Source organism: Brienomyrus brachyistius, chromosome 13 (assembly GCF_023856365.1).
Source record: "Brienomyrus brachyistius isolate T26 chromosome 13, BBRACH_0.4, whole genome shotgun sequence".
Lineage (NCBI taxonomy): Eukaryota > Metazoa > Chordata > Actinopteri > Osteoglossiformes > Mormyridae > Brienomyrus > Brienomyrus brachyistius.
In genome coordinates this window covers 16,217,393-16,230,651 of record NC_064545.1, presented here as the reverse complement: position 1 = coordinate 16,230,651, position 13,259 = coordinate 16,217,393, and the positions used below count along the sequence as shown (strand labels likewise).

Sequence of the window (13,259 nt, the reverse complement as noted above, 5' to 3'; positions counted from 1 at the left end):
ACTCTATTTTACCGTCAGGTGGTGGTAGCGCGTAACTAATGTACGTATTTCTGATTATGAGTATTTTTTCTTAAGCTGTGAATGCGTAGGAAAGACTCTTTGGGCCTTTTAGTAGGCAGGTGCCCCTTGTAGGTCCATGGGCGGAAAGGCAAGCAGCTTGTTCCCAGTCGCTTGTTACACACAGCGGCCCCGTCCCGCCCCGCCCCCCATTGAAGCGCAGGGCGGCATAGCGGAGCCGTGACTGTGTTTGTAAACAGGCTCACATTGTTGTTTCCGAAGCAGACGCGAGACGCCACGCCGTTGTTGGCGCAGTTTGGCAGACGTGCGTCCGCTGCTGGATTCATTATCACCGCGGGCTGTTTGTCTAGCTGGGCTGGGCCTCGGTGCTGCTGCGGGGAAGCTGAGCACCTTCTCTCACATTAGACTGCCTGGAAAGTCAAGGGATTGGCCGACTGATAACGACAGATTCCTTTTAGCCCTAGTAAAATGTCCGTAAAAATACTTTGTATGGGTGGCTCAGTGGGTTGGGTGGCTCGGTCTGTCTTCGAAAGGTCGCCAGTTCAAAGCGCGGGACTGACAGAGTGATGTACCAGGTGGACCTTTGAGCAAATCTCTTAACTCCAATTTCTCATGGGACTGGCTGCAAACCTTTATTATGGTCTCATGGTGGTCTTTGTTGGACCTTCTGTAATTTTGGTGTAGACATATAAATGTCCCCATCATTGAAGCAGTCATAATATTTACTGCCTATTAATGAATATTCTGCATGAGCAAAAATGTAAAAAAAAATCAACTAAGTGATACACTGATGCTGTACCAATGTTCCATGACAGACCTGCTCATACGTTCCGCTTTAGTCTAACATTGAGTTTGATATTGAGCAGATTTTGGGATGATAGTTGGTATACTATTTGTACTGCATCATATGTATGTCTGCCTGGCAGTATATCACAATGGTTCCTGCTGTCCTTACAGCAGGCTCACTTTCTGTCTTCCCACCTTCCTGCAGCCCTGTGTAGTGAAGCATGAACGCCTGGCAGACATGTGACCTTCAGTCCCTCTTGTCGTTGTGCGTTTGCATCTTGATGTTCTCTGGTAACATGGGCCTGTGTGTTTTGATGGCGGTTAATGACAAACGGCCCCTGCGGGTTCATGGTCCGTGTCGCTCGGTTCTGACTTGTTCAACCTGGGAGTTCTGGTAAGATTGACAGGTAAAGATGATTGTATGCAGTTCAGTAACATCCGTCCGATCAAAAGCAGCAGGTTGATGTTAGAATCTCATTTTATGATGGTCTCTTGGTGGTCGTTTGTTGGACCTAAGTTGGACCGCAGAACAATCTGGAAAATGTGCATGTCAGTCTGTGTACCCTGATAGTTTGCTGTCACCTTGGGCTGAGCTTCTCTCAGTCCCTTCAGCATTATCTCCATGCTCCACCGCCAGTGGTGAGGAATCGTGTCGTAAGAGAGACCGTGTCACGCCAGGAATTCTCTCACTCACCCTGTCTAATACGCTCCTCATTCACAGCTGCCTCCGGTCAAGCCTGCTCCCACCGACCGGCACAGTGAGGGCGCACCAAACGGGGCAGTCTGACTGGCTCATTAACCAGCTCACACATTCCCACCATCTCCACAAATAGCCCGACACCCTTTGGCTGTTTGGGGGTGGGGGGCTGACAAGCCTTATTAAGACATGCATTCTTGACAGCTCAGAACATGCCATAAGGTCGCCTTTGGGTTACCTGGTGACAGGCTGGCTATATCACTGCGGCACATCTGTATGCCTGAAGTTCTGCCAGAGGATTGGAGGCAGATACAGGTGAAGGTTCAGCAGAACCTTTCACTTGACAGATCATCCCCCCCCGGCTACCAGGGCCACCCAGAGAGCCCGGCACGACTGTACCCTTAGGCCCTCTGAGTGCTGGATACTTGCGTGCTGACAGCCAAAATGCAGCCCGACCTGTCTGGCGAGGCGACCCCGCCCGGTAATGCGTTGTGGTTGCTTGGCGACGGACGTCCCCTTTGGCCGGGTGTGGCCACCTGCGGCAGAGGTTGCGCTCGGCAGCACACAGAGCTGGGACTCAGACTCATACTCGGACTCGGACTAGGACTCGCAGCTGCGGGGTGCCAGAGGCTTATCAGGTGGGGGGGGAGTTCTACCGCTTAGCCGTTAGCGTGGAAAGTTCTGCCTGTCCCTCTCCCTATCTCTCTCTCCCTGCCGATCCCCCCACCCAGGGTGCCTGGGACAGGGTGAGGGCAGCTATCCTCTCAGGACCTGTGAGCAAGTAGGACAGTGACACATCTCGGAGACGACATGCTAAGCTACAGCTCCCAAGTGAGCACTGTCACCTCCACCGCGGCAGAAGCCCCGGAGCAACCAAACGAGGTAAGACCGAGGGGCGTGGAGAGAGCGACACCCCAGGCACTGTCCCACACGCCCCCACGGGCCCCCACACTCTCCCGCACCCTCATCTGTGACTCGCCGTCTCTTGCATCCAAATTGCAGTGTTTGCTCGCTGCTTCCTTCTGCCTGCCTCCCTACTGTCCCCCTTCCCATTTTCACATTTTGTGGCTCCTGGCTGGACTTTCCCAGCCTGTCCACCTCACTGCTAATCGTACATCTGCTTCCGTACCGCTGGGCTTCTTGCTTTCAGAGGTGCTCTCTACTAGCTTCACTCCGATAGGACCTTCTTGTCCTATCCATTGATGTGCCAGTTGTTCCTCGAGCCGCTTGGCTGACCTGCTATTTTAAGGTGCATACTCACCTCCTCGGCCCTGGCAATCCTGCGTCTGTGTGGCTTTGCTGTGTCCCTGCACTCTAATGTAGAGCCCTTTGCATTTGTGACACTCGACGTAACGAATTATTGCTTCTAAAACCCAGAGCTACACACTGCATTAGCAGACAACTCTGTGATTTAGAATTTAAGCAGACAAATTGTTCATTGAAATTTATCACTGAAACTCCCAAACCAGAAACATGAAGAAATTCCTCTGCTCTGTTTGTGTGTGTGTGTGTGTGTGTGTGTGTGTGGGGGGGGGGGGGCGGGGGGGAGTGATACTGTTTGGGCAGTAGCCAGCTGGAAGCGATGCCTACGAGATGAGTCCCCAGCCTCCAAAATCTGCATGTTCCCATCCATAAAAAAACCTTGGAGGGTATTACTGACACTATTCATATTTACTGAGATAAGTTTTCAGTAAATAACCAGCCATTCAAACACAATTCGTTTTTCCTTTCTAATAACTTGAGTAGGTTTTGTCCTGCAGCAACAGGCATTTGGTTTCTCTATATAAATATTTAAAGGTATATTTAATGACAAGATTAGATGAAGAAGATTCTTCAGTTGTACTTATTATGGCCTTTTAGTAAAATGGCTTTGATATTCAGATTTTGAAAGAGTGGAATGATATCTGCCATAGCTCTGGTCAACGCCTTGTAGTCAAACATACTTCTCATTCTGCATGTGCCGGTCAGTGTAATTTCAGGGTTTGTGTAAATTCACTTCACATGTGCGCATTAGACACAGGAAACAATGAGGCTTGACAGCAAGGACAAATGTCTTGGCATCTTAGAAATAACGAAACACAGTTGCCTAACTTCCTCTGAAAGGACTCTTGGGGTGGGATGTGAAGTTAAACATGGGGTGTTAGCTGTTTCAGGAATGTTTTCGTGCAGTGGGGCACATTGCATTCAGGATTTCAGCTGTGAATGTGTAAGTATTTAAACCAGGAGTCCCAGGTGTTAAGGTCTTTTTTGCCAAGTGGGTTCAATGGGGAAAATCCAGTGTAAATAAGGGTGAAGATGATTGTTGCACTGGGAGCAGTGTTCTCTCTCACTGCACGTCATCACTGGTGTGGCCCCATCATCTGCGGCCTACGAAGAAAGCTGCTCATTGTCAGATTTTCTAACTGCCTTGCCCCCCCGCCTGAGAAAGTGGGGGTTAAGCAAGATGATATGTGACCTCGGTAGTTCTACTGGATGACGGTCAAATCGGTAATGATATTTTTAGTATATCGAAATCTTTGGTTGCCAGGTTTCTCCTTGATGACATGGCAACCTGTTCAGCCACTAAGCTGATTCTGGAATCCATGGGGGGAATCCATTGTGTCCCCCCCATGAAAAAGCTTTTTCCTAGAAGAAGTGGGCCTGACACTGGGTACCATGTTGCAAAGCTTTGCCTGAGTCCGCCTGTCTCTCTGTTTGTGTCCAGAGGACCATCCGCCGGCTGCGACTCACCCTCCATCCCAGCGAAATCCACCGACCGGAGGAGGAATGCCGAGCTGCCGGCGATCCCGTGAGTCTGGGCACATGCGAAAAGCATCCTCCTCATGCTTGGACAACACCATCTCTCATTGTCTGTCACCATCTTATACACACACATACACACACACACACACACACACACACACACGGCCAGCATCTGTCTCCGTACCTCTATCTGTATCTGATCTCCTTTCCCGCGGTTTCGGCTGACGATGTTTTTCCAAGCGTTTCCCTCATTTCCGGCAGCATTCCAGAGACACTCGGTACAGAGGTCATGTGCCCATTAAACAACATAGCATCGCTGTGTATATACAGGTACCTCTTTACTGTGTGCAAGATGGATGATTAGTTAATAGATGAACCCAACCAGATTGTCCAGAAAGAAAGAATGCGACATGTACTTTGGCCTGAAAATATTTACCCCGTTTACCATCCCGTTTGACATCATAGGCTTAGAGTATATCATTTTCAGTGTCTTTAAACAGGGTGGTGTTGTACTGGGAGGTGTAGCAAACCAGCAGGAGGCCATAAGGGATGGCAGTGTGGGTTGGCTCCAGATCGCGGGTTTAGTGTGCTAGGAGACCCAGCTCTGTCAAGTGCAATGTGCCTGTATGTGTAACATCTCATCGTAAGCAGAAGTCCTGTACCCAGGGCTACTGCTGTGGTCTGGAATATGTGTCAGTAAATCTGGGGGGTGATCAGGGACATTTTCCCGAGGCCTCGACAAAGGTATCCTCGGTGCGGGTGTGGAAATGTTCATCGCGCCTTGAGTGCTCGGGTTTAGTGCAGCACGCTATTACGAGCCATTTCTCACAAAGCACTTTGCTAGGTTTTTCCCAGAGGGAATAAAAAAAAATTTAACTGGCAGTCAGTAAAAGCGGAGAATCATGCATCAAGCCCTTTTTGGAGAAGCTTCTAACAGAGGGGGCTTTCTTATCAGGGGGGCGCCTTTCAGCTACAGTGTGTGGGCGCTGCACCCCGGACAGTGTAGGGGGAGATGACTGAGATGAGGAGAGAGGGAGGGGGGCATGCAGGGGAGTCATGTGATGAAAATGACAGATCCTCTCCTGACAGTGACTGTATCTGCGGGCGTGTTGTCCCAGCCGGAAGGGCATACCTACGTACAACCGCATGACGCCAGCCGCCTGCCGGAATGTGGTGATGGAGAAATCTTCAGTTTACCTAATTCAGGAATGTGCACATGCCTCCTGCATCTCACCCGTCGAGGAATACGTGCTTTACAGACATGGCTAAGCCGTCGCCTTCAGGCACCAGAGCGAATGGCCGTGGAGGAGGGGCGCGACACTCCGACAGGCGACGATCGTGGGCGGTCGATGCGCGGTAAACACACGACAACGGCAGCATGACGCTGATGCACCCCCCGGCTGGGCTCGTTAATAATGCAGGCTGCCCCACACAGGAGGGCCTCATGACACACACCTTCGCCACTCCTGTTGCACTATGCTTGCTGCTATGCTGCTGTGTTGACCTTCTGTTAAGCGCTGGGGCGTTTTTTGGAAATTCTGACCTCAGGTGTATCACTCTGACCACTCTGCCGGCCAGACCATACACACAAAGGAAGGGGATTGCTGTGTTTGATCTTTGGGATCAAACACCTTTCTGTCTTTGAGAGCACTAGCCCAACCCCCCCCACCCCCACACACAATGAGCTCTAAGCGTGTTCCTGTGCATGTGTGCCTCTGCAGGCGGCGACAGAGGGCAGCCTCTCCAAGAGGAAGAGGAGTGGCTATGCACGGCGAGAGAGGCCAGTGGGCGCGGAGCTGCCTCTGAAGGTGGGGAACGTGCCTCGGAGTTCGAGGCTGCTTGCATAGAATCACACTCAGAACCGTTACCCTCTGTGTGGACAGTCAGTCGGGGCGGCTCTGATCTTTGCTCTGCAAAAACTCCGATTGCGCTGCAGAAGGAGATAAGTGCCAGAAATAAGGCTCTGTTGTGATCTGTCTTCAGGGCTTAAGCAATGAAAAAACAAAAGCTGTATTTCTGTGATCGAGTGTTTATTGTACCTTTCACACAGGAGAGCGGGGGGGGGGGGGGGGCAAGATAGCAACAGTTCAGATACAGTTCATGTCACACACCTGAGTAAGAACGATCAGCAGAGGATAAACGTCAAGACAACAGCACTGGCAGGAGGGCTGCAGGGCATGTGAGAAAAGATCTCAGAGGACAGGATGCATCGCACATGCCAGCGTTGCGAATAAGATCTAAATGGGTGTATTTTATCAGATAAGGACAAGAGGTTTTTCACGGGCATGTGGGAAAAAATCGTCGCAGTTCCTTTCAGGACTTTAGCCGTGCCCGAACTCAGGGGCTGCATCCTTCAAAGATTTTCGAAGGTCAAACGGTGAGCGGCGTATTCCCACCCTAACCATTCAGTCACTAAGCATTGCTCCTGTTGTCTAGCTGGGACACGCCCACTGCACGGTGCATCCTTTGCAAGAAGGATGCATTTCTAGGCGGCATGAAGGAGCCTTTGGAATGGGACGGTCTTGTGACAGTCTCGTCGCACCACTGTGATGCATTAGGTCTTCTGAATCACAGAAGTCGGCCATTGACATTTAGTGCTAGCTGCTAACGTCAGACACACACCTGCATAGATTCCTGCCCGTGTGACTCTGAGGCTTGACTCAGGTGACCCTCTGTCCCCCAGAGTCAGCCCAGGGTAGCCAATGGCGCAGAGCATCTCTCTCCACCGCCGGACAGGCCCAAGATCTACGCGGTGGTACAGAGGACTGGAGCTGATAGCAGCCAGGAAGTAAAGGCCTGCGAGTGGCCAGTCGATCAATTGAGAAATGAGGTGAACTACATCCGGGAGGTGAGCCTGTGGAGGGGGGGGCTTCACCACGCTGTGCTGGGGAACATATTGATTTTTTCCAAATTCAAGGTTTCCCTGGGTCAGCAAGGGAGGGGCTTGTGTTGCATTTCTTTAATCAATTGCAGTCTTTATTGTATGACATCACTTCATTGGTTCATCTTCAAACTCAAGGCTCCCAGCCATTTGGCCTGGGCTGGTGTGCGACCCAGTATGCCATGTCTCTGTGCTCATGATCAGAAGGTCACTGGTTTGAGACCTGCTCGGAATGTCGACGCGTCTGTGGGCCCTTTAGCATGGTCATTCGGCTTGTTGTTATTGTCATCGGTGTTATTTTACACACACACACACACACACAGTACTGTGAAAAAGTCTTAAACAGTCATAAGAAATGTTTAAATCATTTATTTGGGTAGTAAGGGTGTATTTTCTCCCAATGGAAAAACACCATTTAATAATAGAACATATACAAATTATAAGTAAAACAATAAACCCTAACAGGCTTCTTGTTCTCCAAAAGCTTTCTGATACTTAGGTGGACGGCTAGATGATCACCGCTTTGGTTCCCTCCTCAGGGGCACCTCAGCCAATCCACGTATTCACATCCAGCTCAATTAGCTCATAAATTTAATTTGCTTATGAAGTCAGTGAAGTATTGATTAACCATATGTTGTCTGCTAGTGGTCAGGTCAAAAAATTTGTGGATATATTGGGTAGTTGCTGCAAATGCTGGGGGGGGGGTCATATCATAGTTTTACATCTACATGATCATTTACTATTTTTTACGACTTTTGCACAGTACTGTGTGTAAGTAAATGTGTATACAATTATTATTTTTAGATCTATCATTAAATTGCCGTTACAGGTAGGAATATTCCTTTGTTTTGTATCTACGACATGTCCCTTAACAAAAACCATACCCAATAAAACAGATGATGTCACACAATGAAGGCTGTGATTGGTCAAAGAAGTGTAACACAAGCCCCTCCCTTGTTAACCCAGGGAAACGTTGAATCAGGATGTGCGTGTGCAGGGAGCTGACCAATCAGCCGTCAGGAGGTTCAGGAAGAACATGGAGAAGGAAATGTTTGTCAGTATATGGATGATAGAGAAGGTTCTGTTCAGATCAAAATATAGACAAATATAGTGCTATAATATCAAGCATTTACATGTTTCATTGCCAACATTGCACAGGTGCGGAAGTCCCTGGAAAAGGTGAAGGAGAGGATGTCTGGGCAGTTTAGCGGAACGCAGCAGATGATGCAGAAACTGTCGCAGGAAATGCGGGTAAGTCGAAACAAGCAGCAGGTGGCCGTAGATGTTTGTGTCACGATAAGATTCCAAAAACCAGGGGGAAGGATCGCACCCTCAGAAGAATGTGTGAGCTGAAAGGTATTTTCTCAGGAATGTAACTTCTTCACCTCTGTCTGCTCACATCCCTAGTCACAGATTGCCAGCAGCAACAAGAGGAACCAAAAGGCAGATGTAAGGATGAAGAATTCGGTGATCGATTGCTTTGACCTGATGAGCATCTCCTATCTGTAAACATTGATCTGCAAGTAGATTTTGATGCCAACATTGAAATGCCAAGAAACTGTGCCCCTGCCTCAGTCTGGCTGCCCCAGGAGGCCAATAAGACTGTAGTAGTGTCACCCAAACTGCTGTGGGTTCAGCAGAATGGCCCAGGGCACTTCTGTTGATGTACTTAAGCTTGAGCATTATGCACACTGTCATGCTTTGAAGGTGGCTGCTTCACAGGGTGTCTGGCCGTCTGACTAACCTCTCTGCGACTCGCGCAATGCAGAAACCTCTGCTGGATAGATGCGTCGGCTGCACAGAGGCACGCAGCGAGATGGGGGTCCTGCGCAGCTCCTGGGATCAGGCAGAGGAGAGGCTGCGGGAGATGGACAGGAAGCTGAGTGCAGCCCAGACCGAGAACCACACACTCAGGCTACAGGTACAGCTCGGGTCTCAGGGGATAGGCAGGTGCCTGCCACTGGCCGGTCATGTGACAGGAAGCTGCAGCATATCAAAATAAAACAGGGAAGGACCAGTGGGGTGTGAGCCAGTCAGTGCTGCAGGGCAACTGGGAGTTCATGTGTAATTTAGGAATAATGAAAGTTATGCAATTAATCCACTTGTAAATCTATAAATAAAACAGGGTGGAACCACTAATACATAGAGAACTATTCCTCGCCTTTTAACACAGAGAGAGCATACACTTTGACACCATCAGGCCATCGTTTGGTCCTGATTTAACGTCTGTTTTGCATCCATCTTCCACTTTCTTGTACTCAGCCATATATGAAACAGCATTTAGAATGTTGTACAAGTCTAATTTATTGATGCTTTAAATAAAGTTTTACATGTTTGTATGAGCTCAAATGCTTTTGTTGACCAGCATGGCAGCTGCATGCACACAGGGCAGGCCGACCCAAGGCCACACATGTTCACTTCTTACACGCTTTGTCACTGTTTCACTGTCGCTAGGTGGAATCCGCACAGGACGCAAACTCGCAAGCTCTCCTCGACTTGACCCAGAGACTGCAGAGCCAGTATGAGGTTCAGCTCCAGGAGCAGGAAGCAAAGTACAGGAAGGAGATCACAGCTCTCAAGGTAAATTGGCCTGGCTGGTGTCTCCGGGTCACGTCAACCATTGGGAGGCAACAGGTGGAATTTGTGACTTATCAAAAAAGTACATATCCGAGCAAAAAAAAAAAAAGCTTCTCTGGTCAGTGACCTGGACCAATCAGGTATAGGTGCAAGTGTCAATTTGGAAACCAGTATTGTATTAGTGTTTTTGTTGTTGGGTATGTGGCATGCTCAGCATGTAGAGTTCAGTCAGCACCATCTAGTGGTGACTTGTGGCATTGCAATTACAAAAGGTTTAATGGGAGCGAAGAGGTCAGATCCAGCATGGAGGAAGACCTACTTCAGTTGTCAGCTGTAGTTTGACGCTGTTGATTTTCTCTTCTTCCCAGACGCACTTGGATGAGTGCATTAGACGGGCCGAGGAAGCGGAGAGGAAGGTCAAGTTGGCAGAGGCTGAGATAGCAGAAAAGGACAGGAGGGTCCATGAAGTGGAGCGTCTCATGGGCTGCATGGGCCAGGTGAGGCAGCGGGGGAGTCACGCCGCTCCATGGGATCTCAGCATCGTGTCACATCGGCAGCGTTGGCCAGACTGTTGGGTGCCACGTCGGGAGGCTGTAATCGCGAAAGGATTCTTACCGTCTCGCCCGTCGTCCATGCAGGAGAGGAAGCAGCTGGAGGGAAAGCTGCGGGAATGTGAGGAGCGGCTTCAACGGCTGCAACAGGTGCAGCATGCGGACGCAGCGACCATCAGGAGGTAACGGGCGGAGACTCGGCCTCATCTCCACACTGTTTTACTTGATATCATTTTGATCTCTTCATCCAAAACATGGCTGGGTGTTTGGCTGAAGCAATTAGAGGCAAAAATCTTGCTCATGCAGGGGCGCCGCTAGCAATTTTGGGCCCTATGACAAAATATGAGGTTGGGCCCCCCTACCACACCCATTCAGATCTCTGGGGGCCCCTAAAGGGCGTGGGCCCTTAGAATTGTCCCAACTTTCCCCCCCTTAGCGGCGCCCCTGTGCTCATGTCACGGGAAATAGGACTCCTGCTCTCCAGTGTGACGTTTCAATGTGTCGCCTTTGGAGGCTGACTGTAATGACCTCACGCTGGCCCCTGACGATGAGCACCAGGGCCTCGTAGCTCCTTATTGGCAGCAGTGCTGCCCACTGATCACGGCTACCTTGCAGGTCCCGACAGCTGGAAGAGGAGGCGGCTGGGCTGAAGGAGAGGATCAAGCACTTGAATGACATGGTGTTCAGTCAGCAGAAGAAGGTGAAGAGCCTGATTCAGCAGGTGAGGAACACAAGTCCATGTGCAAACATGGGCCAGTGGTGATCAGCAGAGATGGATAGTTCAGGTTGAGAAAGTAAAAATCACATACTCAGCAGGCTGGACATCATGGTACTTTTCCAGTCAAGGTCTCATGAAACCCAGAGTCAGTGTGCAGTATCTGTCCATCTCTGTTCACTATCAGCCAATCCAGGAACAAGTTCAGTGATACCAAGCATACAAGAATACGAGACTGTAGTAATATCTGAAATATGAACTTCTATCGCTGCTGGCCAGGCAGCCTTAGGTATGACAGGTTACTTTGATCAGATGAGGATTTTCTGAAGAGATAAATGTTGACTGACATAGTGGCATTTCTTCTGTGATCTACAACCCTCGGTCCCCTGTCATCCATCTTCTACAGCTCTGCTCCATGCTGAGTTATGCTGTTTTATGTCTGAATTTTTAGATTGAGGCTCTGAAAGCTAAGGTGGAACAGAAGGAGCAATATATTACAGAGCTGCTGGACAGAATAGCCATTGTGGAGTGTGAGGTAAGGCTTCTTGGGGGACATTTACCAATCCAAAGGGCAGCTGCGTGCAGCGCATATATCGGACCGCAGCACAGCGCACCTTGGAGAATCCAAAGCTGGGTACCAAGTAGACGGCAAAACACAAGTGCCAACCAAAGCCAATGAATGATTGGCTCCCGTCGCCTTCTGTCCCTCCAGTCGGTTGTGACAGGCAACATACAGCCCAATCAGAGAGCTCAGTTTCACCAACTGGCTTGGATGGTGTTTCAACATGCTCGATCAGTGAACAGCCGTGTCCGGCCGTGTCACACACAGCTGCACGACAGTCACTGACTCTCACTGACAAACTGTTGGCTTTCAATGGCCGAAAATCAGTTCTGTGTGTTCCAGGCTTAAGTGACATAGTATCATTCATTACATTTCCACTACTAAAGCATTTTGAGCTATGCGTCAGCCTGTACATTACCAGTGGTGTCCAGGTAGTTAACACTAACCATTTACTCAGCATCAGACAAGCAGCACAGTTAATTTCAGTGCCAGGCGTCATCGTGTTTGCTGACAGTCCAGTTTGGTCTTTTTCCCTCCACAGAATAACGAGTTAGAAGACAAACTGAAATATTACACCTCGCTGGAATCTGAGAGGCAAAATCAAGCCGCAGTCTCACATGCAGACCAGTCTAACCCTCCCTCCTCACATCCAAGGTCCGTCCCATCGAGAATATACACGCCTTACATGAGGCTGATGGAAATCACAGCTGCAATTAAGATCAATAAAGAAGATGGATAAGATTAAAACTAATGTGCAGCTTTTTACTGTGAAGATCACCGGAACGTGCCGACGTTGCTCTTAAAAAGACACTTTTTGTTTGTGTCCCTCTTCATGTGTCTGGGGTGGGAGTTATTTTTCACTTTCCTCATGTGGTTCTGAGCAATCAAACTGATTTTCCTCATAAATAAGGTTTGGTGCTGCACTTTTGTGTTGTTTGTTTTAAGACCAGATGTATTTTATTTTGCAGATATTTAATATATATACACACACACACACAAATGTGTATTGTTGAATGCTTATATAGAATTTTTAATTTAACTCCATTGTTAATCTGTCCTGATGGGTGGTTTTTGATTGTTTCACACTTGCTCTGTAGAAGTTGTGTAAGTGTGTTTTATTTGGCTCCCTGTTATTTGCCTTATGCGTCCAGGCAGCACAGGGCACTTTTGCTTCCCACCTCCAGCACTGGGTGTTTAAATCCCACCCTCTCTAGACCCTGGACTTCATGGTTATATGTGCCTTCATAGTCTTTAAGTTATATTCTGTTTTCACCTTCCTGCAGAAATGTATATGCAACTGGACTGCAAGGCCTGTATTTTTCCATTGATTTTTAAAAAGCTCAAATAAATGTGCAATATTGTGCCAACAATATGTAATAAGTATGATAATAAAGCCCATGTTGCTTATTACCCCATTTCAGTGCTGAGAAATGAGTACAATGTGATTGGTTTTATTACTGTAATATGTTGAACTAAACTTGCAGAGAACATATAGCTTCAGTAGCCTTCCATCCCCCAACCACTTATCCAGTACAACATATACCAAGATCTCATTCAGGGGGTAGCTCTGCATTACAAGGCACATACCCAATATGGGCAATTTATGGCGCTTTTCTGCTGCAGGGTTATCCCATTATATTCCATTGGCATAGTATTTACAAGGCAATTTAACAATTTATACATGTAAATGTGTGTGCAGACTTCTCTCCAATTGAAAATCTCACGCCAGT

The 13,259-nt window shown here is 48.6% G+C and overlaps 1 protein-coding gene across 1 annotated transcript; it reads left to right on the top strand.

The window, feature by feature from the left end:
- The first annotated feature begins 1,941 nt into the window (after positions 1-1,941).
- On the top strand, positions 1,942-12,944 carry LOC125706314 (myocardial zonula adherens protein-like). Its single transcript, XM_048972961.1, has 13 exons — positions 1,942-2,383; positions 4,206-4,289; positions 5,965-6,051; positions 6,927-7,091; positions 8,283-8,375; positions 8,532-8,573; positions 8,893-9,045; positions 9,579-9,704; positions 10,070-10,198; positions 10,340-10,434; positions 10,868-10,973; positions 11,419-11,502; positions 12,071-12,944. The coding sequence occupies exons 1-13, from the start codon at positions 2,312-2,314 to the stop codon at positions 12,266-12,268; spliced, it is 1,434 nt and encodes a 477-aa protein (XP_048828918.1). The 5' UTR covers positions 1,942-2,311; the 3' UTR covers positions 12,269-12,944.
- Positions 12,945-13,259: the final 315 nt, after the last annotated feature.

Excerpts from the sequence above, each read along its gene's own strand:
- LOC125706314 (XM_048972961.1), top strand. The coding sequence starts at position 2,312 with ATGCTAAGCTACAGCTCCCAAGTGAGCACTGTCACCTCCACCGCGGCA. Across the intron at positions 10,435-10,867 it reads GACGCAGCGACCATCAGGAG|GTCCCGACAGCTGGAAGAGG; the intron begins GTAACGGGCGGA and ends GCTACCTTGCAG. Across the intron at positions 10,974-11,418 it reads TGAAGAGCCTGATTCAGCAG|ATTGAGGCTCTGAAAGCTAA; the intron begins GTGAGGAACACA and ends CTGAATTTTTAG.